Source organism: Pseudopodoces humilis, chromosome 2 (genome assembly GCF_049639895.1).
Source record: "Pseudopodoces humilis isolate 2021_Gansu_Grassland_sample_001 chromosome 2, ASM4963989v1, whole genome shotgun sequence".
In the NCBI taxonomy this organism is placed as follows: Eukaryota; Metazoa; Chordata; class Aves; order Passeriformes; family Paridae; genus Pseudopodoces; species Pseudopodoces humilis.
Genome location: NC_142201.1, coordinates 13,987,755 through 14,015,614, shown reverse-complemented (window position 1 = coordinate 14,015,614; position 27,860 = coordinate 13,987,755). Strand labels below are relative to the sequence as shown.

General features: G+C 37.5%; 1 protein-coding gene across 7 annotated transcripts in view; it reads left to right on the top strand.

Moving 5' to 3' along the window:
* Positions 1–27,860, top strand: part of CNKSR2 (connector enhancer of kinase suppressor of Ras 2) — a 207,826-nt gene that overhangs the window by 141,146 nt on the left and 38,820 nt on the right. For all 7 annotated transcript variants that reach the window (XR_015772050.1, XM_088052277.1, XM_088052276.1 and 4 more), the window contains 7 exons: positions 7,727–7,775; positions 8,656–8,828; positions 10,938–11,011; positions 13,442–13,513; positions 19,241–19,308; positions 23,908–24,008; positions 25,146–25,683. Coding sequence is in view for 6 of the 7 variants with exons in the window: in XM_088052277.1 (XP_087908403.1) it covers positions 7,727–7,775; positions 8,656–8,828; positions 10,938–11,011; positions 13,442–13,513; positions 19,241–19,308; positions 23,908–24,008; positions 25,146–25,683 (1,075 nt within the window). In the remaining variant the exon portion in view is untranslated. The remainder of the gene's footprint in view (positions 1–7,726; positions 7,776–8,655; positions 8,829–10,937; positions 11,012–13,441; positions 13,514–19,240; positions 19,309–23,907; positions 24,009–25,145; positions 25,684–27,860) is intronic.

Here is a 27,860-nt window from a genome sequence, read left to right as displayed (position 1 = left end):
TGGCCAGCTCAGAATTAAAGATACCTAATGTTATCTTTCCCCACTTTCTGCAAAGGGCTACTTCATCTTATGCTTAGAGGAAATTTTACTGAATTCCAGGAAGTAATGAGACACTTATCCTGGAATGAAATGTTCTTTTTCTGGCTTAATTCATAAGGTAATGGAAGTGTTTGGTATGAATTTTAATCAGAATTCCTGATGTTATTAAACTTTTTCTTTCTTTTCCCCCTGAAAACTTCCCCTCTATTGAAAGCCAGGAGTTTCCTGTTTCTTTCACCAAAGTATATTATGTCCAAGTGCTAACAGAGAATAACTTGCAATAGTGTATCTTCCTTAAAGCAGAAATCTGTTTTCTCAGAGCACCTACACCCTCTGCACTTTTTTCTGTCACACAATCAAACAGAGCAGTATGAAAGACATCATGCTGAGGGGCACAGTCACATGTGCTGCTCACTCCTCCTGCAGAAGGAGGTGTATGTGATCATCACCATAAAAACAAGCACCAAGGGGTTGTAAGGGGGCATGGGACTTTCATTCTAGGCTAATGATTTTTCCTCTACAAAGACCTTGGGCTTGGTGCTAGATGTTGATAATGCCCCAAGGGTGACTTCTGTTTTACAGTAGTTTGTTTCCTTCTGAGAAGGTCCAAGGTTGGCTCCATGTTGTGCCACAGACCACCTCTCTAATCCAATAATAGATCAAGAATATGTTTCTTAAATCTGCTTGGATAGTCTTGTTGTTTAGATAAGCACAAGAGAAAAAAACCTATCTTCCCTATGAATAAAACAGAAATTTTCTAAGCAAACCAAGATTTTTCCTGGAGGAAAATGCAGAGTTTGATATCTGCTGGAGGGGCATAGCAGCAGGGTACAAGTACCCATGAGGCTTCTCAGATGCTTTTGAGGTGACTTGTCTCAGACACACTGTGAAAGGAAAAAGGCAATGGACAAAAACAGAAAATACAGGAAATTCCATATAAACATAAGATACTTTTGCTGTGAAGATGGTTTAACTGGAACAGGTTGCCCATGGAGCTTGTGGAGTCTCCATCTTGGAGATACTAAAAACCCAACTGGACTCAGCCCTGAACAACCTTCTCTGTTTGAGTCTGCTTTGAGCAACAAGGCTGGATAAAATGATCTCCAGGGCTGACTTCCTGCCTCAGTTGTTTAGTGGTTTTTCTGAGCAGTCCATTCTCTTCAGTAAGAGGTTAAACTGGGAACTGATGGGGAGTAGAACTAAAAATAAAGGGTTAAATACTGTTCTATAATAGGTGATAGTTTAGTTTCTATTTTTCTTCATAGATGGGTACATTTGCAGCACACACTCTGATGCATCTTGAACTTTTGCCTTTAAAGGATACATACAGTTTTTGAATGCTCCCTTTCTCTCCTAGATTTCTTACTGTCAATAAAAAGTAGTGTGGGAGGTACCAAAATTACATATTTCAAAGTAGATGTAGAGCAGAAGAATGATCTCAGAATAAATTATTCTTATGAACAGCACTTGTCTAGTTTAACTTTTTATTCTTATTTGCTTCAGGCAGCTATGACACTGCTGCAGGCCTTGTTATGCCAGTTGAAAAGACTGGGGGAATATGAGAATTCTCATTTAAAGCTAATGTCCAGGATTTTTACTGCTTTGGTATTTCAGTTAAAAGAGTCCTGTGGCTTAATGGCTAGGAAGGAAAATCTTTCCCTGGTGGTGGAAAGCAGCACCACTGTATATTATTTTTCCAAACAGCCTGAAGATTTAAAAAATTATTTTATTTTTGCATTCATTATGCTAACAGCTTTGCACAGAGTATTTGCACTAGCTGCTGCAGCTGCTAAGTTACAGTATCCAGCTCCTGTAACATTTGCCACAGAGCCCTCCCCAAATGATAAGAAAACATTTAGAAATGGGTGTATCAGTAAGAATCCCTGAGCAGAAAAGCTGTGCTTGCTATCACATTTCAGACAATTGTAGTTCTGCTCTTAGCTAGCCTGTTCTCCTTGGAGAAGCAGACATAGGAGCAGTTTTATGAAAAGACTAGACATCTTTGGGAATATCAACTCTTGTAGACTGAGTTAAGGAGACCATCCAAAACAGCTCATACAGCCATTGCTCACCTCAGATAAAAAGTTGGCAGCTTCAAGATCTCAGCCTCCTTTTTTTTTTTTACAGTAAAAAACTCTTAAGGCACATACATACTGTTTCTTTCTCCTTGTGGTCATTAACAAAATGCATGAAAATTTGCTGCTGATTGGCAGGAGGCTTCAAACTTTCTGATCTGACAGAGGTCTTCCCTCATCATATCTTTGTAACACAGTCCTTGAAAATTTTATTTTCCACAAATATCCATGAAAATAATTAGTACTGTCTGCTATAAGCTCCTAATGGAGACTAAACAAGATGGTAAACAAAAGAAGATTTTGGCAAAGTCCTGTGTTGCAAGTACCCTTAAGCATGAGATGTTAATACTGATGTAGAGTGTGACGTTGTATCTAAACAGGTTTACATTTTCCCCCTTTTCACTCTTCTTTTAGGTCTAAAATTTTTCATCTCAATGCACCAAATGCAGATAAATGTGTATGTGGTTTATCAGAGCTGTGAAAACAGAGCATTGCCAGTGTTCTCAAAGCATTGAGAGCTCTCTCTCAAAGTGAGAGATCAGTGATATAATTGGCAGAACTAGCTTTCATTTTTTTTCCCAGATACTGACTTTTCCATCTGTAGCAGAAAGTTCCAGTAATCAGATGTGTTACAAGCTACCCTGCTGAAACTAGAGAAAGCTATCTTACAGTGACAGAGGGGAAGTGCCTGCTTGTAAACAGTTCCTTGGTGTCTAAACTTGCAGCTTGAGAAAAATTGGATTTGACCTGAGCTCTAAATAAAGCTATAAAGAAGTGTGCCATTTTCCCTTCCAATCAGGCTGAGCTCAAATTTGGGTAGAAGGATTGGGTATTATTTTTTCCATAACCTGGTTCTCTCTTCCAGCATTTTAAAATGAGTGAGTGAAAAATCGTTGAAGAATAGTGGAGAAACAAAAAACCCTTGAGTGAGAATTTTAGGAGCTGTCCAGTTTAGTACTAGTTGCTGTGGCCAGTCTGTTCCTTCAGAGAATCTTCAGTGTGATCTTTTTTTGGTAAACCTACAAATTCTGTAACTATGAAGAAGTTTTATATAACTATCAAAATAAATTTATTTCTTGGACGTGGATGTAACATTCTGTTGGTCACAGATCTAATTTATATTAGATCTTACAGAAGGTCTAAGGAGCAGCTTGACCTCAAATCTTTAGACATATTCCTCAGAATCTTGAAGTTTTTCAAAATAACTAATCTTCTCAAATTTATCATTTCAATAACCAGTCTATTTGTTTTCTAGTTTTATTTGAGCTATCAACTGGAATAGAAATTTTCTAACATTCATCATAACAGTTTTATCAAACATTCTCCTCTTCTGATAGTGGTTTAACTCCAATTTAATATTACTATTGAAAGATCAATTTATTAAGTTTCCTATTTGGCATGAAAAAAGTAAAATCATTGAAACTTAAATAATTTCACATTTCATTTAAACACATTTTTCCAAATAGAGAGGTATGACATTACTACTAAATAAGTTAATAATAAATATATTTTCAGGCTTCTGAACATTAATGACTAACTTTCAGTCTTGTTTCCCTTCTGAGCAAATATAGAGCAGTCAGTCACAGAACTAACCAATAATAAATACTTTCTCCCAGGAGAGAGGCCTGGATAACTCTGAGAATGAGACAAAAACATGATAGTCTCATTTCTTTAAAATGTAATGTTTAAAATGTTATATGTACAAAGATGCTGACGTGTGATTGTGTGCATGCAGACAGCATTGATTGTTCCACCTATTTGGGATTATTTTCTTGCCAAAAAGCAAGTACAGGCCAGTGGGGGTCTCTTTGGTTGGTATGAGCCTCTACCTGCACATTTCTTCCAGTGTAGCTGCATTGCTGTGCTATAATCCTAAAAGGCTTGCCCTTGGGCAGGTTGCTCGTTGCAGGTGGGCAGTCTGCTGGCCTTTTGGAACTCTGTCAATCATTTGGAAGGCTGTTAAAAGAAATACGACCCACACAGCAAGTCTGGTAATGAACATTTGTAGGAAGAGAGGAACTGTTATGGCTCTTCCCTGCACAATGAAATCTCCATTGGCTCATGGAATTTGCAGCTAAGACCTCAGAAATGTAGGGCTAGAGGGATGCTAGAACCTTTGTAAGAAAAAAACAAGCAGACAAATAAAAAACAAACAAAAAAAACACACCCAAAAAAACCCTGCACCAAACCAGAAGCATAGAAAAAACCCTTTAATAGATGGTGTTTCATTCCTCTTAAAATACATGTCCTTTGAGGCTGCTAACAGGAAGGGGAGACTTATATATACCTTAAATGTTTCTTTGATATTCTCCTTAGAGATGCATTTGTCAAAGGGCTTAGTCTAGGTGTATTATTAAATAGAACAAGCTCAGAGATCACATATTACAGGAAAAAATCATTGTGTCTAAAAAACTCACTGAGTCTCAGTGTATTCAAAGGGGTTTTGATATATTTTCAAACATCAAGTGACACCTTGCTTTTAGGTAATGGAAAGTTTTTCTAGTTGTATTTTGGATGACTGGAAAGCAAATAATTCAGAATATGATTAAACAGTTTCACATTTTCTTCAGGAGTGCCAATTTCCATTTGTCTTAAGGTACTCAATTATTGACTCTTTGCAGTGTCCGTCTTCTTTCCATTTTACTCATGGAGTTACTAACAACTTTCTTTAATATGGAATGCTGCTTTCTATTTCATTTCATGCTTGCTCTCAGAATGATGATGATGATGATCTCAGAAGAGATGGATTCTTGGAAACTGGGACAAGATGTTTATGAAAGCAGTTACTCAAAGCTCAAGGTGTATCAGAATCAAAATGTAGTGAACATACATTGAATTTGGCTTTGTGGGCGGGTGATTAAACAGTATCTTACAGTGAGTTTGCATTATTACAACTAAATTTCTTGCTTTGGTGTAAATCCATGTTTTTAGGGTTCTTGGAATTTAGAAGTAGTAGTTATATTATTTCCATATTTGCCACATCACAGAATTAGGCTGTAAAAGGGGAAACATTGTGGTGGCCAACATTAGGACAAGTTGCTTAAAGAAGCTGTGGAATCCACCTCCTTAGAGATAGTTTATCTGGGCTAGAGATGACCCAGAAGAACAGGATTGAGTGTTGGCTTCAAAGCAAGCCTTGCTCTGATCAGCAGGAAAGACATGATCTCCTGACACCACTGAGAAAACAGCACTAAGCATTAACTTAAAACTGGTAAGAGGCTGTAGATTGCATTCAATGAGTTCCTAAAACAGCAACGAAAGAAGCATTTTTAGATTTAATCCTCAATTTTTTTGTTTTTGTTGTTATTGTTGTTTTCTAATTACGTATTTGATATTACATATACATTTTCTGAGTTAAAAAAAAAATGGTGCTGTTTTTTGCAAAGGGTGAACTAACTTGAAGCCTAAGGTTTATGTAAAATATTCTAAGTGTTAGTTAAAATCACTGCATTTGAAATAGCTCCCAGGAACTTCACTCAGTTGTAGAATTTGCCCTTAATTATGATTTAATTCAATGAGCTAATTTAGAATAATAACTGAATTTAATAAAACCTATTTTGCAATATAACATGATGTATGGAAAAATGGTTAGACATGTAAATTAATGCTTTCTTCCTGTTAAAAACTGATACCCCTTCATTACCCTTTCTTCCCAAAAACTGACTCAGAAGTTAAGAGGTGTGAACTGAGGTTTGCAGGTTCAATTTACAGACAAAACATCTAAAGAGAAGGCTTTTCATATTGTTCTCACCTGCTCTCAGATTCGCTTGTGAGAAAATCGAGTAGAGGTTTTCCTTTTCTGTTTTGACACTGTGAAAATAATAGTGCAGAAAAGGCAAACAGCAGAATGAAATTGTCTGAGTTGTGAACTGAGAAATGCTAAGGGTTTGGATTTGTGTGTGTGTTTTTTCATCCACTTTGAATTAAGTAAGATTTTCAGTGGGAGTTATTTACACACTTGTGCTCAGCCACTCTGTTATTCCTGGGGCATTAGTCCTTTGCAGGTTGAAATTCTTTGTGTGATGTAAGTGGAATGGTGTTCCTGTTTTGGTTTGTTGAGAGCTGGTGCTGATTCAGTTGGTACCAGTAGGAGAAGAAAAAGGACAAGAGTCAGGGAATGAAAACAAGTGGGATCCTTTCTTCCCAGTGGAGGCCTTCTTTGACCCACTGAGGTAGAAATATAGTGGAGTAGTTTTTGTCAGATATGATCTCCAAGGGATCAGCACAACTAGCAAGTCAGTTAAATTTTTTGGTTACACTTAATTATTGTCTTGCTGGTAATTTTTCCCCATAGGCGTGTTAATTTTTGCTGCATGAAAACCTCTCAGCTGTGAGGCAAGAGATCCCTTTGAAGCTGAGTCTGCTGCATGGGAGCTCATAGGTTTGGGAAGCAGGGAGGAGAAAACTAGAACAGAGTCATTATGATTGGAAAAGAACTCCAAGATCATCGAGTCCAACATTTGACCAAACACTATCGTGTCAATTTAGGCATAGCACTAAGTGCCATGTGCAAAACCAAAGCTGCTCTTTGAACTGAACCTAGTCATGTAAACTGGGAAGAGGGTTTGACTTACCTACTACCAGCAACAGGATTTGGGATTGCAGAGCTCTCAGTGCTTTTGCTTAGATTTATTTTTACCAAGTGGCACAAAAGTATTGATTCCTGACAAGCTGAAATAGGAAGTTTTAACACACAGACACTCTTATGTACCCTTTTCTTAGTTTTAACACTGATACATTTGTCTGCCTTTCCAGAAAACTAAAATTCAAACCAAGGGAAATCAAATCTTTAAATTTTGGCTGATTAATTACTTTATTTTTTTTTTTTTGTAGCTCACGGGGGATTGTTCTTATCTGAGTCAAAGTTTTTAAACAGAAATGGTTATAAAATTTGTTAATATTTATTGATATTACTAATTAGCTAAGATATTAAATAAAGGAGCCATTTCCATCCTGTCTCATTGTCAAGGGAGTGGGTTAATTCGTGGGAGTGGATCAGCTGGAGGGAAATACTTCCACTTAAAACCTGGTGAAAACATATAGTTCTAGTTCAGACTTTTTATTTGGAAGACTTTTTCCCAGTTGTGATTTAGCAGAATTTACTCATGTCTTTCAGAATACTAGGCCTGGTTCTGAGAAAATTGTCTGATGGTCTAATGACCATTGTATGAATACTTCCACACCCGCATTAGGCTGTTAGTGTGTTATTTTGCATATAATATAAGTATTTTGCATATTTACATATAGATATCAAGGAAAATTTATTTGCATGTATATGTTAGAAATACATGGGCTGTGTAGCTTCATTATCATAGTAAACAAAGAGAGACATTCATTCTTTATAAGAGAACAAGAGGAGAGTGACCATTTTGGACAGAACCTACAGCTGGTTTGGCAACCTAAGTGGTGATCTGTTTTGAGATGTTTCACAGTGTGCTTTTTTGCTTTACAACCTTATGAACAGGTGAACTAAAATTACCTTTTTTCTTAAGCCTAGAATTGTCTTGGCTGATGTTGCCTGATATGACTTCATGTAACATTGCTTTCATTATAAGTATGTGGTTGAATATAAACATTGTATTTTCACTTTTTCCATTTTGATTTTCTTGTAGACATTTCAGCAGTCTTCTCTACAACAGAAAAGTAAAAAGAAGAACAAAGGTAAAAAATAATTTTGTTTTCATATATGGGTAGGAAGGGAAATGCCAAGATTAATTTTATGGTATTGCAATATGTGAGGAACTGTAACTTGTTAGCTCTGATAAAATGTTCAGTTCAGTTGATCATGTTGAGAATATATTAGTCCATTACTGATGTCTCATAGTTTCCTAATGCTCCTCTACCTTCATGTATCTGCTTTTATCTTTTTTTTGAATACTTAGACTCTAGCCTCTTTGGGGCCAGGGTTGGTTTTTCCAGCTGTGTTCAGGTAATGCCTCACTGCAGCACTTGCTCATTACCTACGCTCTCAGGTAATTTATATCATAGTAAATTTTCCTCCTTTGATTTTGAAGTACAAAGGCCTTAGGAACCATTTAGTTTCAAAAAGAGCTGCAAAGAGAGGTTTGTGAACACCTGTGAAGTACTTGAATAATTGTATTTGGTAACCAAGTGGGAAGTACATGAATTTATATGTTGTGCGCTTTATTTTAATGTGAAATATTAATCTGTTGAAAATTGCAAATAAGCATTTTTCTTATTTTTAAATATCTTGCCTTTCTTTTCTCTATAGCGTCTTCCGTCTTCTCTTTCTGTGTTGCTTTTTTTTTTTTTCTTTTCTTTTTTTCCTATCCATAGAATATGAGCTCTGAGATGCTGAACGTGGTTTGGTTTGGTTTGGTTTGGTTTGGCTTTTAACTTATGGTGGTGTGCATAAGCTTTGTGGTCAAAGTAGAATGCTTGTAATAATTTTTCATGGCAATTAGACATTGAAATTTTTAATTAATTTTCTCAAACAGAAATATAGTGCTTACCGACTAGGTGTCTTACTGATTTAGTGAACAAATCAAATGCTTTCACATCACCTTGTTGTCATTTTCAGCTCCAATTGCTGGTAAAAGCAAAAGACGGATCTCATGTAAAGATCTTGGTCGAGGGGACTGTGAAGGCTGGCTTTGGAAAAAGAAAGATGCCAAGAGTTATTTCTCCCAAAAATGGAAAAAGTACTGGTTTGTCCTGAAGGACACGTCTCTATATTGGTATATCAATGAAGAGGTAAACATCTGTACTCATGGTCTCAACGAATGCTGTGTGTAGTGCTGTAGTCATGATTTAGTGAGAGAACAATGCTTTCAGTGCTTATATATGTTAATAACTTTATTCACTCAAATAATCATACTGAAATTAATATAACTGCCTGCCAAAATTGCCATGAAGGTTTTGAGATATTTCTTCCTTCCTATTCACCTTTTACTACATGGAGAAATAACACAGTTTTCTGCGTCCTCATGACACCAGTTTAGAATAAATTTATCCTCAAACCCTTGAAAGCGAAAAGGTAATTACTTAATCCCGTCATTCAGGCTTAGTCATGGGAGTGTAAACTTTAATGTTGTGCTGCCTGGTGTTCTTGTTTATCTCTGCTAGGCAATTAAGGAAGATAGTTCTGTTTTCTCAGTTCTATTCTCCTGTTGTTTTTTCTTTGTAGCTTTTGGTATGATTTCAGTGCTCATATATGCTGAACTTAAAAGCACAGGAGCATCCCAGCTGAATTGTGAACAGCTTTGATTATGCAACATTTTCTGCATTGGTACACACTTATTATATCAGCTTTAGCTACAAAGCTTTTTGCCAGTGTTACGATACCTTGATTTTTAATCCTATTAGACTCATTAGTAAATATGCTGAGATAAAACCATTGTTAACATCTGCATGCACTCTGTCCTGAACTTGTTCTTTTAATCACAGCAAGCATTTGTACGTAACCTTTTCGAAGTAATCCCCAATTTCTCCCTGAGTAAACAGAAAGCAAGTTGTTCCATGGCCAGAGTTCTCAAAGCCTCTTTCCTTAGACTCATTCCATTTGTGCCTTGATCCCAGCTTCAGATCAGTAACCCTATCTCCCTCCTCTCCATTCTCCCTCCCTGAGCTACTGCTAGGTCTTCATTAGGGCAGTAATTGGTGCGTACAAGTGCAGTGAGCGGTCGGCAGCCGGGTCCAAGGAGCAGCGGGAACCTCGCGGTTGTGCCGTACTTCCCGTGCGGAGGGCAGTGCTCTCAGCACCTCTGCCTCCTGCCCTACCCCAAGTTTCCCTCAGATTTTCTGAGTTTTGGTTATTTTGAGATCTCAGCTCCTCAGCACAGACTCTGTCATCACCAGTAGACTCAAAGGCTGGTAGGGGGTGCCTCAATGGCAGGTGGACAGACAAGCCAACACTGCTCTTGCCAAAACTCTATTTCTCTAGGCAACCATTCAAAAAAGAAATAGCAAGATTATTCTAAACAGTGTCTCTTTGATTTTAAAATACCTGTTAATGCAGAGCCTGTTACAACCCTGTACCTTCACATAATGACTCCAGCTTCAGTTTTATGTGCTGATTTGTGCCTTTTACTTATTTTTAAGAAGGCATATAATCATATAGACTGCATATTTGGTGTAAAAAACCATATAAACTACTAGGATAATATCTATGTTTGTGGAATTCTTTCACATACATGTGTGTGTTTTCCAGCTTCATTTCAATGATCCTCTATTAATTTTGCATGCAAAGTTATGAGCAGTTAAATAACAGAGTCTGCGTTATTGATGTAATAGTAGTTTAAAATAAATAACGCTTTCAAACTGTGAAAAGTTGAGGGAGATTGCATAGCTGATAAAATAAACTGTGTAAATCTTCAGAGGAGAGGGGAGGAAGGTCAGATACATTCTGGGTATTGTAGAGAGATGAAAGCAGCTGAAGAGATACCATGCCTCTTAGCTGTTATACATAAAAATGATAACACCCATTGAAATGCTTTTTTTCTCTGTTACTTCCACTAGGCGCATTTCTCCTTACTAATTAGTCCATTTTCCCCAAAAATTAACTAATTACAATAACTAATTGACTGAATACATTTGGTCATTTTGTATATTTTCAAATGTTGGTTCAGCTGTGAAATTGTTTCAGAAAACTGGGTATTTAAAATTGTGTTTTTCACCAAGGGATCTGTCTTGCTACTTCGGCAAAATTCCCAATGACTTCTGTGGGAGGTTTGCCAGAGCAGAGCAGACATTAGTATTCCTTTTGTAAGAAGCAGGCAAGTGAAAATATTTGTAAGTTTTCAGCATGGTGGGGTTTTTTTCCTGACACTTTAGCTACAGTAATATCTGGAACTATCTTTGCAGGATGAAAAAGCAGAAGGATTCATCAGTCTACCTGAATTTAAAATTGACAGAGCCAGTGAATGCCGCAAGAAATAGTAAGCACGCTCAAAAATAATGCAATGATTAAAACAATAAATAAAGTGCAAACAAAGGACAAGGTTTTCCCTTAAAACAGGGAGATAATGGACTTAGTTACAGTTGTCATGAGGTTGTATCACAGAATAAGCTCATACAAAAAAAGCAAATTAATTTTTTCTGTTGTGTGTGCCATCTTGCCCAAAGAAGGCTATTTTTTCACTGCATCATGAACCACAGTGCTCGACTAGACCAAAATGATTTATGAGCAAGAAGACTGCTTGGCTGCTTCTGTCCCTTTATTTTCCCAGCTTTTCTTTCTTTTTTTTATCCTTTTTGTTTGGGGTTGCTATTTTTTTTATTTGTTTATTGGGGCTTGGAGAGTGTTTGTGTGCTTAATACTCAGTAAAGAGCATAATACAGAGACCATCCAAATAAGAAAGTCCCCAAGTTTGTGGTCAGGCATCAATATTTACTGTAACTCCAAATTAGTTAGAATCATCTCAGTTTGCTGAGACATCATTTCAGTCCTGAGGCAGAGTTAAAAAAAAAGAGGATGACAGTGATTTGTTGTATTTTTGTTATATGACCTAAAGGTCTCAAAGAACATTTCTTCTTACCTGTTTATGCGGCTATCCAGATTTGTGCCATTGTACAAATCCATTTATTATTTAGATAAATTCAAGCATTTGTAGCAATGTGACAGGTGCATGCTTCCACAGAGATATTTTTGGAGTCATTATTGTTCAAAATTTTTTGCCTTGCCTTCTAATGATTTAAGTTATTTAAGCAAGACTGGAATTGCTGAAATTCATGCATAACATCTTTCTCAAATATAAAATGGTATGATTTGTAGTACCTACAGTTCTACAGAAAGAACCAACCTTGTATCAGTTGATTTGTATCTCTCTTTAGGATGATCTCTACACTTCAAGGTGGTCTCAAAGGGCAGAAGATAAAAACTGCATTTAAAAAAAAAGTAAAAAGATACATTAGCTTGAGCCTGCTGTCCTGTGTCCTTGGGCCACATGGCTAAAGTGCTTCATTTCTCTTTTGTTGGGGCAGCAGCATAAAGTCAACTCATTTTTCAGAATTGCACCCTGCTTAAATTATTCTGGTTTGTTTTTTACCTGATTTAGTGTCTGCTGAATAGCAGCACATAAAATGTGGTTATTCTTTGGGTGGCAGATAAAGGGAAAAAAAACTTTAAGGATCCGGATGACAGATGCCATAACGGCTTTAAGAAGTCCAGTTTTAGGTCTCAGTAACTTGATGATGTCTTTCTAAATTGAGCAGATGTTGCTGTACATCTGCTTTGACTTGCATAACACTGTTATGCTGTCATGTGTTGGAGGAATCCGTTCAGTCTCAATGTTATGTTACTTTCTCTTGCAGTAACTTTCCTATTACCAATTTCATCTGCCTGATTTCTAAAACATAGATGTGTGTACACAGATATGTATATTGAAAATTGCAAGTATGATAAGCATGAAGAAGGTCATTACCATTTTTCTGAGACACAATTGATTAGAGAGTGAGAATTACTTTATTACATATACATGTGTGTGCATGTATGTGTAAAATCCATTATATCTCAGAAAAATGGTGGTGATGCTCATCATGTATCATGTTTGCAGTTTTCCTTATTTTCTTCAGGACTGTTACATTTCTTGTTCTTAAGAGATACCTTCAGATTATTCCCCAAATTATTCTTCTCTACTGTAAATTATTCATTATTTCAAGTGCATTTGCTGGGTCTTCAGGTACTTCACCATAAATCTTTATCCAACATGGTTAAAAGAGTCTTTCTAGTAATTTATTTCATATTATGTATGAAATGCAGTAATTCACTCAGCCCGGTCATGTTGATTATTTTGGTGGAAAGGAAAGATGAGATGTAATTGCCCATTGTTTAGGATGACCTCAGGAACACACTGTTGATTTATGACAGCTTCTCAGAAGTCAATCAGCACATCACATTTTCCTGCTTGAAATGCAGTCATTAGAGCTAAAAGTGATGTCAAAGTCACTGGGACATGAGAAATCACTAGGATTGAGAATTCTATTGTTGTATTGAATTAATTGTTTCGTCGGTTTTCTGTTCAGAAAAAATTGACAGCTATATGTATATCAGCAGAATTACCCAGTACATGAAATTATATCCTTAACTGATGAACTTTATCCACATGCAGTAAACTGCAGGTGATGGTTGAACAATTATTTATGCACATGTGAATCAGTGATTATTTAGAAGGGTAGTTGAAGAGCACTTTACTTGGTGAAACCTGGCACAATCCTAAAAGTTGTATGTTCATATACTGTTTGGGGGCATGCAGCAACGCAGAAATATGAACTCATCTCATTCCTTGGTGACCATGCATTCTTACATTTCAGAAAAAAAAAAAAGATTTGTGCCATTACATTTTTTTAATTATGTTTTTCCTCTACAGCGCATTCAAAGCCTGCCATCCTAAGATCAAAAGTTTTTATTTTGCTGCTGAACATCTAGATGATATGAACAGGTAAGGAAATCTAGCAAAGTTCAAGGACCCATTCCTTAAATGTGACACTTCTTGAAGCTACTAATAACACAGGTATCATAAATTACTTGTTAGTCTAAAAAGATAATTTTAATTGCTGAGAAAATAGGTGCAGAGTAACATTGTTTCTGACTGGCTTCATATGTTAATTATTCAATTCATGCAAAAATTACCCCTTTTTTGATACAAAGGTTTGAATTCTTTAGAAACATGATTCCATTTTTTAAAAAAATAAATAAATACAGTGTGTTAAACATCCCAACCCAATTTCAGAATTTCATGTTTCTGGAATTGGCTGTGTCACACCTGCAAAGGTGAGGTGTCTCCAACTCTGCTTCCTTACATACTCCCAAACACATGTGATGCTTCCTCAGGGAGTCCTTCAGTTTCTTGCCCTGGAGGGAATAAGAAGTTGGAGAAAGATTTAAAGCAGTCACTATTTTTTTATGCCAGTCTTGCAAAAGGAGTGGGGGTTACAAGTAATGAATTTTGCAGATTCTCTCTACTTCCATGAATTTTGAAGTGAAATTTTGGTTGTATTGGATTTGATAGGGAAAATTTTGGCTCTTCAAAAAAGAACAAAGACTTAAGTCCTAGTTCCTTGATACTGAATTTTACTGCATCTATTCTTGGCCACTTGTGCAATTTTTCAGAAAAATGATTGAGACTTCAGCACAAAATAAACACAATTCCTCTTAATTCATTTGAATGGTAAATTGGAACATGAATCCCATGTTTATTCAAATATTAGGGGGTTTATTTCATTTATTTTCACAATATAAACTGAAATTAATTCAGTTCAAAATAGTATGCCATTTTCATCAAATGACAGAGGACACAAACAAAAATCTATTATTGCAACCTGAGAATTGTTCTATCTTAGATAATGTCTGTTGATATCCTCTCTCACCAGAGGAGTTTTCAAAACAGAGGAAAAAAGGAACTAAAACTGAATCAATAAAACTTAACAAGTCCTATAATCGTGGTTTAATCTCTCCTGTGTGTACTAGATTCAACTTCCTGGCAGAGCACCTTCAGGATACTGCCAGTTCATTACTGATAATATTTGGGTGGAAAGGCATGCTGATACTATACTGTGCCAGCTTTCCTTTAGAAATAGCTCTCTGTTAACGTTTTTTCAGAAGTTTGTGCATGACTGAGGCTCACTTCAAAAGTCTTCTCAGTTAGAAAACCGAAAACCTTTTAATTTATTTGTGAAATTTTAGGCTTCCCTTTCTTTGATAATTCTGTCAAGCCGCTCACTAAAAATGCAGTTTGCTGCGCAGCAAATAGAATAATGGCATGGTCAACAATATATCCTGAACAAAGCAGTAGCTAAATCATTTCTGTCAGCAGGTCCTCACTCAGTATGACACAGCACCTTCTTTTTAAGGATAGAAATTTACATATTTTTCAGTAATCAGAAAGCAGCGGCAAATATGCAGCAATATTTTAAAAATATATTGTGTAGTGTAAAACTCAGGAATTAAAAGATTTTTATCTTCCCACCACAAATAGTCTTTTTATCATATTTTGAAATTAGTGCTTATTAATTATTTTGGAATGAGCTTGACAAAGTTTTGATCTGAGTTATACACATCTAAATTCAAACTCTGTCCAGGTCTACAGAATTACTTGAAATTCTTACATTTGAGTTGCCATCATTCTCACCAGAGAATTTTATTTTTTCTCTTTGTTTAATATTTTATAAAAATTAGTTCACTTTCACAAATACTCAATTAACTCAATAGATTGGAAAAAAGTGAAAAACTGAAAAATAGTCTTTCAAATGCAGGGATAATAAAATACTTCCTGTCTAAAATTATTGTGAAGCCTAGATGAAGTAAAACACAGAATGAAATTATGAAGTTAAATTAGTACTCTTTGGATCATTTTATGTTCTTTTGTTTGTCAAGTTTCTGACATAAATTCTAGTTATGTATCAGGTAGTCATTTCAGTTTTGTTTATACTTTAAGCAGAAGAAACAAGAGTAAGAAACTGCTAATACATAGAATGACTGAGAGTTCAAAATGGCTCAATTCCTTCATCCCTTGTATAAAATGATTCAGTTTTTTATATAAAAACATGTTTGCTAGCTATGAAGTTTTTGTTTGTGTGTATCTACTCAGATAAAATGGGTATTTTAATCTCAGGTAGCTCTGTCACTGTTCAAATTTTCTTACTACTTTTATGACTGTGCCGCACCATTGCACTGGTAAGGAGTCTGGAGAGCTGTAATCACTAAGCTTTGTTGCTGTGGCGTCTGAAGTCCCTTTAGGTTATGTGGTCACACCAGCAAAATGTTCTTTTTACCTATTAGCATGCTTTTTCTGTGTGAGAAGAAGGACAGACTATCCTTTATAGATGCAAAGTACTATTTTCTAGAGTAAGTGTATGGTCATGGAAACGTGTTGCTTGGAAATTCACTGTTATTCTCTTCACTCTGGTTATACTGCATTCAGGTACTCACACACACTCTTAAGGTATCCATATTCCCACACAGCAAGTTCATCCTATAGCCTTGAGTTTTATTATTAAGGAGCATTTGACACCCTGCTTTGACCAAAAGTATTGCACCTACCTGAATGTGAGATAAGATAGAAAAACGTTTCCTACTAGTTTGTGAGAGTGAGAGTAATGTACATCCTTCCTTACAGAAACTGCAGGTCTGCAGAAAGTCAGGGGGTTTTAATCCTGTTCTGTGTGTCATAAAACTGTTTTAATTAAATACTGACAAGACATGAGTGTGCTGTTCTTAAAAAGAAAAGAAAAAAGAAACTTGAATGACTACTGCAGTTACCAGTGACACTGTATTTATTTTCATACCTAGAAAACAGATCTTGTAATTCTCACAAGAACATTGAAGCTGCATTTGCTGTAAAGAAGCAATATTTTCTTGGCCTCTTGCCCTCCAAAGGTTACAGTGCCTACCAGGACACACACACTGAAGCAAAGAAAGACGTAAATCTTTCCATGTCGTAGGGCTTTGTATCTATTAATATGCATATTAAGAAACATTTGTGTAACTATATGATTGGAGCTTTTGTTCCCAGTGCATTTTAATCCAGGCATGTATTACTCCTCTTCCATTCTGCAGGAGATCTGTACGTTTCCCTTTTGATACAGGTTCAGTGTGTTGGATTTCTCACACAATTCTAACTTCAATGAACTGGAACTCTGGCCATGCTTTATTAAAATAATATTAATTCTCTAGCCATATCTGAAGAAACTTTAGTAGTCACATACCAGAAAATATGCAGAAGTAAATACCATTCATTTAGCTTCCAGACTGGCATACTGCTCAAAAGCTGTGGTTGTTCACTGTTTACAGCCACATCAGTACCTTCTGGTTCACCCCACAGGTGCTGCAGGTCATAGTCCAAACTTCAACACAGATCATGACCTGCAGAAATTCATTAAAGGTTAAGTCAGTCTCCTGTCTCTCTGAAGAGTGAGAGAATGGCACACATTTCCTGGGCTCTCATTAGATTGTACTTTTCAGGAAATAATGCTTTTCTGGAAACAGTCATCTGTCACCTCTGTAAGCAGCATCAGTTGACTGTCAGTTAAGTCTTCATTGGTTTAATTGATTACCTCACTAATAAGCACACTTACTTTATGTTTAGGACAGAATGAAGGACGGGAGAACCTTTATAGCTGTATTTGTTGTCCAATGCTTTGTGGTCAGCAGCTCTACCCAATGGGGTTCATAGGTGAAATGTGAAATCCTGAATAGGTGAGAGGCAAGCAAAGCACCGTCCCCACTGTCTGCCAGGCCATTTGACAGAGCAGATGCTTGTCATCTTGTGCTGCTTTACGCTTTGGACACAGACAAGTCTGTATCCTTTGCTGGTCCCTCTGCAGCAGGGGCTGGAGTGCTTTGGGTGAGGTCCCTGCCTCTGTGCCTCTGATTTGAGCTGGCAGAGCAGGCTCAGCTGGCAGCTGAGCTTTATTCCCCAAAGGAGGTCTTCACATATCAAGAATGTGAGCCTAAAATATAGTTTTTTATTGGGTCATCTTTTGGCATTGAAGATGTAAAATCGTTGTCTGAGATGAGATTTGTTGGATATCTGTTCCTGTATGCTGCTTGTTTTTACAACTGTATGGCACTTCCTGACAATTACAACTCAAATTTTAAGTGTCCTCTTCAGCTTCCCTATTCTTCTGGTAGAAATTTTGATTGTGTGGTACATGAAATATTCTGCAATCAATTCAGGAGTAAATTCTTATCTTCCTTCCCAATGTACAATGATTTATGGACCATTAACACGGTTTACACATGAAAAATGTGGTCACTGTTTGTGGAAGGGCAGTTAGAGTCAATGGACAGTGTCCCTGCCTGTGCGTGCCAGGGGGATTGGTAACTAGAATATTGTTAAGATCCTTCCAGCCTAAAGCATTCTACAGTTCTCTGGCTCCATGATGACAGGAGTTAATTTCTAGGAAAGCAACTGTATTTTATGACTTAATGCTTGCCCTGCACTGCAATGTCTTGAAGACAGGCATGCAGGAATCATTACAAAGGTATATCCTCTGCTGAGACAAACATCCTGTTTCTGTGCATGCAGTATGCAAACAAAACCCATCAGGCACAGGTTTCTCAAATGGGGGTTTCCCATTCCTGAAGAAAACGCAAACCTGACTGGAGTTGTCTTTCTGTATACCCTAGCAGTTAAATTGCAAGCCGGTAGGTTGGCAAACCAGGCCTGTCAAGTCCTGACTATGGGATGACTGGAGCAAGTAATTCCAGGTTTACCATGGAATGGACAACACGGGAGATTGCCATGGTGGTTTAAAGCCTCGTTGATGAAGCACCTGATTCAGTGTAAGCATTTGGCTAATGAATACACTGAGAGCCCCATGGGGGAAGAGCACAGGTTGAAACTGCCCTGCTGGAGGCAGTTCAGTGTATGCTTGGCAATGACAGCCTTACTAGAAGAGAGCAGCAATAGCTCATTTGCTTTTTGGCTTGGGTTTTTTGGGGTTGTTTTTTGTGTTTGGGTGCTGGGTTTTTTTGTATGGTTTTGTTTGGGTTGGTTTTTTTTTAATTGTGTGGTTTAAGGAAGCACTTTTTCAAGGCTAAATTGAGATTAAAGCCTTAGATGTGAATTGCATTGAAGCAACTGTCTTTCTCCCTGCACTTTTCTGACACAAACACAAAAATGAATTCTGATATGCCTCTTTCTGTTTGTACACGGCACTGTAAGTAAGCTCTAAAACATAAGGGCATAATTAAACCACAATGTCTGTTTGGGAGTGAACCTGTTCTTTGTACTGCTGTTTTCTGCTCTGTTCCTCTGCTGAGTTGCCAATTCAGGTCTTAAAATATTGCTTAAATCTCTGAAAAGTGGTGTTTATTCTTAAGAAATCAGAACAGTAGGAGTATTTGTGTGATGGTATATCTGTGAGCAGCAGACTTAACAGCTTTTTGATTATCTCTAAATCCTTTACTTTTCAGATGTTTGATATCATACATGGTTTTCCATTTGAAATAAAACCCTTGCTGTGAAAATGGTTTGTTCAACAGCAAAATCATAGATCTTTGGAGACTCCCTGAATAAGAGTATCAAAGAGAGCAGCTGTCTGATATGAAAAATAACATTGTCCTTAATCTTCTTCAGATGCTTCTAGCTTTGTTTTTACTAGAAATGCATGCAAAAATTAAGAGGCTGGATCGGTATCACTGCTTTATTTTAATATTATTTCAGATGGCTCAACAGAATTAACATGCTTGCTGCTGGCTATGCAGAAAGAGAGAGGATCAAACAAGAGCAAGGTAATGTGTTGTTATTTTGGTTCCTTCTGTCAGCTCTTATCACAAGTTCATCTGTTCTCTTTTCCCTGCTGTGTATCAGGCCTCATTCTCATCATCTGAAATCAAATCACATATGGGTATCACTGTTATTGCTTTAGAGAATTCCTTTTCTGTCAGGAGTTCTGATTAACTCCTTTGGACTCTGATCTGCAGATACTGATATTCTGATATTCTGATATTTCTGAGGAGGCTGCAAAAGATAGCTAAAAAAGCAGATATACTGGCAGCAAGCTCCACTGTGTGGTACCAAGGAATCTGTGTCCCTTATCAGAAGAAACTTAAGAATCTGGAGACTAAAAAAATGATTTCAAACATTGCATTTGGTGTTTGAATTCACAGAGGGCAGAAGTGCATGAAATTGGTCTTGGTAACAAAACCATTTTTCTAAAGCCTGTCGAGGTAATTTGATTTACCCTAAGGACTTTGATTTTCAGACCACATAAATTTTGTAGTTTCTTCTGGTTTTACTATATTGCAGTGTGTGCTACAGCCCTGTTGGCATTTCACTTGGAGTTGTAGGGTTACAGCATTTTACATATTTTATTTTTTATGCCTAATACTTCATGGGTTAAAAAAGCAGCGTATATAAAGTCATGCGTTGCTTTGCTTTAAACAACTGCAGTAGAAATTGTGTTCGCAGACAGAAGAATGAAAGGATCAGTCCAATTGTGTTGTGGAGGTTGTTTCTTAGAATTGCCAGTGACCATGGCATGGATGCATAGAAGGGTTCCTATCCAAGTATCTGCTTTTGCAAGCAGGTAGCTTTTGAATTCCTGCTCCTTTTAACATACGTACTCAACAGCAGGCACCGGAAAATTGCAGTGCTCATGATGATCCAGAGCTTATCCAGATGCCTGTCTGCTGCCTGCTTCCCACTCAGTCAAAACCTCAGCTTTTAATTCTGTGGCTCTGAAGCCTTCATCAGAAATATTTTGGGTTTTGGCCCAAAAAACTTGTGTCATTTTTGACACCAGGCCCTCTGCATTCACGCAGCCCAGGGTAGCAGCACCATGCTCACTGTTCTTCAGTCATGGTCACAGTGCCTCACCAGACCTGGAAATCAGTTTGGGAATCCTAAGTTTCCTAAGCAGCACTACAGTAACCTGTTTGAAAGAGCCTATGTACCATCTGTTGTCACTGCTTGAAGAAGCTGTGAACAAGCTCTGAATCTCAGAGTCTTCAAGGAAATCCTCTGTTTTGGCATTCAAAGCCAAATTACAATTTTTATTGACAGTAAGTTGGCACTAGAATTACAATGCCATGTGGGACAGTAGATGAAAAGGTGTATGTTATGCTAATGCTGTCCAAGTGCACAATTACACACATGATACACCTTACAAAATCCAGATGAACATGAAGAAATATTATTGCTACTAAGAAGTCACTGAGTAATAAAATAGCGGATGATCCAGCTAGGCATGAGATGATGTGCATTCAGGCCTCATGTAGCTTATTATTAAAATGTCTCCCTCTTGAAGATAATCAGTGAAACCCCACTGACCATGGAAATTATATCCCAGGCACTGACAGAGTTCTTCATTACCACTCTAGCATGATTCACTCCTGTTGTTTTGTTATAGGCAGGTAAGTGGAACTACACCCTCTTTGTGTTGCTTAGTGGTGTTGAGTGTGGGAGGCAGTATCACATTCCCCCCTTGCTGCCATACTCTGTTTTAATGCCTCTGGTGATTTTCCTTGGCTCCCAGCACAAGGGCTTTTACACAGCTCAATAGTGTCCCTAATTAGCAGAGGCATCAAGTTAGCAAAGTAGAACCTCTCAATCACCTCAAGCATATTTGCAATTATAGAAACTATGAAGCTGGAATTTTCTATATTCAGTGACTGTACCAATTGTCATCTGCATATTCGATTTGACAAAAGATCTTTTATTTCTGTGTGGTTCAGCCCTTTGCAGCAAAGCTTTATAATACCTCTGAAACAATTCAACATGAGTTGTCAAATCTGTCTCAATTAACAGTTGAATAGTTCTGAATCTAAAGTGCACAAAATATATTTCAATAGCTTCAGAGATGCACGAATCACGGAATTGTGGGTGTACTACTGAATAAAATGTTACATTCTGTACGGAACAGTTTTATAAAAATACCTTCAACTTTTCATATGAAATACAATGCATGTTAGCAATACATCAAGGGACTTCCTTGGATGGAGAAGTTATATACTTTCCAGTCATATAAATCAGAGGAAAAAAAATCCCTAGTTTATATAAATAGAGGATATTTATTCAGGAAATGGCAGATCAGTGTTGGTTTATATATAATATATTCAGTCTATTAGTCATTGAGGAAACTTTCAAGATATGCCTGATGCATAGAGCTTGTCCATCAATGAATTGGACAAATCTACAGAGAGAAATACAGCAACTGTTTCATAGCATCATACATGTTTTGGATGGACTTTAATGAGTCAGTTGCCAAAAGAGGAGCATTTATAAAAATCAGTGGGAGGCCATTTTCATACATTTTATCTGAAAATTGACCCCTGTTACTACAGAAATTTTCAAGACAAGCTGTAGGCTGCCAACAGAATTCCCTATCTGAGATAACGGGTGCAAAAGCATCATCGTACAGTGTTTTCTTGTGTGTGGATTTGACAGCAAGAACACCTTTGTATTTTTAGCCAAAATCGGAACCTGCACTGAGACTGCTAAATTTTGCTTTCAGAATAAACAGTTGAGCTCAAGTCTGCAGAAATGTCACTGAACAATGCAGTTCTGACAGGTCTCTCACCACACATCGCACCATTAGGCTTTGCTGCAACAGGAACAAACATGCCTACATGCCAAAATTTTCAAGTGTTTTAAGTTGCTGGAAAGAAATTTTCTTAAAACTAGGATTTATTTAGAAAAAGAGTTTTCACTGATTTAGTCTTTTATTCACCAGAAATAAATTATTTGCAGATTTCTAGAGACATAACAGGATTTTTTTATTTTTTAGTCATAAAAATTTTATTTATGCAATTTATTTATTATACTGTTAAAAGATAATGTCTCAGCTATAAGCTTGCAGGAAGCAAATCGAAAGCCTCAGAGTAAAAACGGAATTGCTATTGTGTGGAAAAATTAAATAGATAAATAAGAAAAATTAAATAGATAAATAAGGCTGTCCCAACCAATACTAAAATCTAAAAAAATACAAAACTATAGAGACTCCTGTTTCAAGATGGTGTTGTTTAAAGGTAAGTCTGTTTTAGGTCTTGAATAAGATTAAATATGGTGGATCATTGATCATATAATATAGTAATCATAACAAAAAATTATTAAAGACAAAATTACATGTTGTGCCAGCTTGGATTTTTAGTTTAGATCATTTGTGAAACAGCAATCAATCTTCTTTATCAAAGAGAGAGTAGTAAATGATGTACTTTGTTGAACATCTGAGGTGAAGTAAAAATTGCCTGTGATTGATCTGTGAGTAGTCTGATCTCTAGTGTCCTGTCATACAGTGATTTACCCAAATACTGGAACGTAATACAGTCAGAAACAAAGTGACAGCAGAAATGTTTGCTTAAGTCTTAAAATGTGCACAAATGTTAAAGGTTGACTGAGTCAGCAGTTAATTAGGATTTTTTTGCAGGGAATATTAAGGTTCAGTGTCCTTTTAGTTGGCTGCTGTTCTGCTTCAAAAAATATTTGTAACAGAATAAATATAAATTCCCATGTGGTATATTCTTCTGTGTGTTTTCCCCTTTGAAATAAGCTTGGCCATGACTTATTTCCTGAAAAAATGAAACGTTGTAGCCCATTAAACTTAGCCCACAAAATCTATGTCCTTTATACTTTGTCATCCTTCTTTTTGAATTCTATTCTTAAATGTCATTGTCATAATTTTCCTTACCATCACCTTCATCTTCTTGCATGGATAACAGGGCAGCCGCTGTTTTATGAAGCGAATATATGACATAAAGTTTTTTTGTCTTGCCTTAAATACAGCTGTTTGTTATTAGAAATTGAATTGAAAAACGTGTCTGACTGGTAGAATATAATGGAGAAAATGGGTAGAAAAATTGCACTGATTATTCATGTGTGCAATAACCCCTACCTGTTTGATTTACCAGTTAGTTAAACACATTTGGTGATGTTATGCACACAAGACTTTAGCAAAGCTATGTTTTTAATCATTTCTGTTCAAAAATATTTCAGTGTTTTTGAGCCAGTACATGTCTAATCATAATTATTTTTGTGGATGTATAAATACTTCAAAGTCTGATACTTGGATTAAGAGTATTCTATATGCCTGTTGCATTTACAAGGTATGCACAAGAGTTAAATTTGTGGCTCATTTTCAGGTTGTTTTCCAATAGCTCTGTGATGGGACATTAGGTTTAGTATACTTCATAATGTTTAGAGTTTTCCCTCTTTAGATGAAGACAGTTCCAAGTTGCAGCAGCTAACACTGACAGCATCAGCATTCTGGTATTACACTGCCAGTAATACCAAAGGAGGAACATCCAGTTGGTTTTGTGGAAGTAACCTATCTGATACAAAAATGCATCAAAACCTGTTGGCAGTTTTTGACCTGATCCTTATGTAACTTGTAGATTACTGGAGCGAGAGTGACAAGGAGGAAGCTGACACTCCATCAACACCGAAGCAGGACAGCCCCCCGCCCCCGTACGACACGTACCCACGGCCTCCTTCGGTGAGTCACCTGCAGCTGTCCCTGGGAACGTGTGCCCCAAGTGCCACCTCTGCCTGCTCTCCTGCCCAGGATGGTGCTTGACCATCTGTTTTTTAGTCTGTGCTTGACTTAAGGCATTTGTTAAGCAACACACATTGCAGACTTCAATGGCCATCATTCCACGGGTTTGTAGAAGACAGGGATTTATAATACCACTTGCTGCACAAAATAGATTAAGTTACAGAATTCTTTCTTTTTGGTCTTCATTCATGATGGACAGCTGCTCATCCAGGCAATCCCTCAGCACCCCCTTGTCAACTTTCTGAGAAAATGTTATTACCTCAGGAACGACACAGACTCTTCTCTAAGGCTTCAGCAGTTGTGCTGTGAAGCTTTACAGTAACAAATTACACTTGAATTTACAGAGAAATACATAAAAATGTTCTGTCCTGTATTGCAGTACCAGGTGTTCTGTTATTGTGAAAAAGTAGGTTTCTCTTCTAGAGAAATAAAATTACAAAAAAGGGGGATTTGGGTTTTTTTTTTCTTTCCTCTTGTAGCAGTTGTTGATCTAAAACTGTATTATAGACTTCTAACTTACTCTCTACTCTGCATACTCAGTGTTAAATAATGCATCTTACTTGGATATGGTTTTTGAAATGAACAATCAAGAAGTTCAGGGGAAAGAGAGCATTCATGATGTTTAATTTGAAGGCAGGACTTTATCTTACAAAATTATAGACCTTTGAATGACAGTACTGAAGCACTGCAAGCATGATTCCAAAGAAAAGCAAGACAGAAGAACAACAGGCATTTGGATAGCATTTTTAGGGTCTTGAATGAATCAGGTACCTCTCTTCTATGTCTTCCATAGTGCCATATTTTGCACTATTTTGTGAAGTTTCCTGCAAATTTTCTTGGCTTATTTTATGGATTAAGTGACATAATAAAGATAGTTATTATGAATAACTATCAGTATTAGACCTACAGGTGTGACATATACAGACATGGGCATGCATTAAAATTAGGATCAGGACAGGTTAATTAGGTAAGTTTTCAACTCGCTAATGAACCGGGTGCCATCGCTGATAATGAAAAGTGGCAGGTTATTATTAGCAGTGGGTCTCGGTGTGATCTGAGACATTGTTGACATTGCAGATGAGCTGCACAAGCCCCTACGTGGAGCCCAAGCACAGCCGCCTCTCGTCCACGGAGACGTCGCAGTCGCAGTCGTCGCACGAGGAGTTCCGCCCGGAGGTGGCGGGGAGTGCCACCGAGTCCCCGGTGCGCAAGACGGCGAGCCAGCGGCGCTCCTGGCAGGACCTCATTGAGACGCCGCTCACCAGCTCGGGACTCCACTACCTGCAGACGCTGCCGCTGGAGGACTCTGTGTTCTCCGAGGTGGCCGTGGTGTCCCCCGAGCACCGGCGGCAGTCGACCTTGCCCACCCAGAAGTGCCACCTGCAAGACCACTACGGCCCCTTCCCCCTCGTGGAGGGTGAGCGGATGCAAGCGCTGAACGGGAACGGGGGAAAACCCCGAAGTTTCACTCTGCCTCGGGATAGCGGCTTCAACCACTGCTGCCAGAGCCTCTCGGTCGGTGCTGCCGACCACCACGAAGAAGCACAGCAGAAGGAGGTTGAGGAGGAGGAGGAAGAGGAAGGCAAAACAGCAGAAGAAAACCAGGAAGATAAAAGTAAGTATGGGATATTTTTGTGGCTTTTCAAGTGTCCTGTTTGTGTAATGTAGAGGTCGTTTTTCCTTTTTCCTATCAAAAATCCCCAAAAGTCCTTCAACATCCCCCATGTTTTTCCAGGTCCCCCTTGTTGCACACCTCTTTGGTCTGCCTTATGTATGAGGCCTTATAACCAGAGCGCTGCGTGACCTCTCATGATCACCAGACATTTCCCTGTAGGCTGATCAATAACCACCTTCCACTAATAATTCTTAATTTAAATGGATTTTGCTTCCATGCTTTCTTCATGTTTACACTTGCACAGTAACCTCCTCCACTGACACACGTGTTTCAGGGAGATGCTTAGTAAGATTTCCAGCCAACCCCATGTGAGCTGTAAAAACCTCTTGGTAAATCCTGGAGTGCAGAGTTGGGCTGTGATTGTGTAGTATCCAGTCAGGAAGGTCACAAGACATGCCAAAATCTGTAAGAAATTGAAAAAGACAATATATTTTCCCCAGTTCTTCTCATTGTGATTTATAAAAAAAAACAATTCAAAAAGCATTTATAAAAAAAAAAACAGAACAACTTTGACCAGCGAGGCTTAAAAAAATCATAATGCTGGGTAACTCAGTTACATGGCACATAAACTCCACAGAGATTAGTGCTATTTATCAAACATAATCCAAATAACCAGGGATTAGAGAAGGTCCCTGCCCCTCCTGAACATGTAAACACATTTTTGTGTCTGTTTCATGCTCTGTCCTTCACTGTCATTTGTGGAGCTTCTCAGCATGTGCTGCTAGCAAAGTTGAGTCCACACCCAGTTTGTAGGGTCAGTGAGTAAAGCCTGCACTCATGATTTGTGGGGTTACACTGCAATTAAGTTACCTGAAGCGGCAAAGGATAGCCCTTGGAGCTCTCCAAGGGTCTCTGCTATCTGTTCCTTCAAATTCAACTTTTTCACTGCAGAAAAGTACAAAAATGGTTAAGAGAGGAAAGGGTAATGAAAGCTTTGTATGACTAACTACCTACCTAAATGGATTCATTGCATTTAACACCTTTGTTTATCATTTAAATTCATGTGGATGTTATTTAGTATACTTGGGAGAGATCAAAATTTTCCATTGTCCTTATGCTTTACGCATTACCTTCTAAACATCACCAATTCTTTACTTTCTTCTTCTGCTTTGAGGAAACAGTGGTTTCTTTTGCAGATATTGAATGTGATTGCATTAAAAGTTTAAAAAGGCACTGTTTCAATTGTGTTCATGCATGACACTTTGCTAAAAACTGATACATTTATTAGGGTAATATCAGATTTGTACCGACTGTGAAATTAAGCTGTCTAATTAACAGGGTTAAATTTCATCAACCATGCAGAACGTTTTGTCCTATTTTTAGCTTTCAGTTTTGGTTTTCAAATGGGTTTTTACTGACAGCAATATAAAAAATATTTTTTAAAAGAGTCCTTACTGAAAATGGGAAGGGTCAAGGAGACTTTCCACTGGCTTTGCTGTGCTGTTTGAGCACTACTTAAAGATTCCGTCCAAGGTCTAAGGTTTTAGGTGTTTTTAATCTCAATTTCAATGCTTTTGTGTACCTGGTTGTAGCATTTTATAGCATGCTAATTACTAGTAAAAGGCTAGTGCTTGATTTAATGGACTTGGGCTTTTCTCCATCCTTCTATACTAATTTCCAGATAAGGAGAACAAAGGTGTAATTTTTGAAGTGATCTCCCTGTACACACATTTTTTTATTTGAGTGAGGAGGTTTCTTTGGTTGAGACTTTAACAGGAGATTATTTTTGAGACATTGATGACCAGCTAGACAAGTCAAGTGCTCATGATGAGTTGTTGACCTTGAAATTATAAAACCAGAAGTAAAATACTGTCTTGTCTGTTGAAAAGTATAAGTGTTGAATTGCTTGTTGCTATGACTGCAATGTTCTGTTTGCGACGTTGACTTTTTCCAGGTCCCTTACCAATAAAAGGCAGGAGGATTTCCTGCAAGTGGTGTTCTTTAGTGCAATCCAGTTTCTGAGTTGAGAGATTTGCTTGCATCTTCTAAGTCACTGACAGAATGGGTGACCTTGTGTGTGCTACCTCACTGCCTCCTTCACTTCCATTGCTCTGGGAAATTCATTTCCATTGCTCTGGGAAAATGAAACATTGCAACCGTCTGGAAAAAGGAAATCC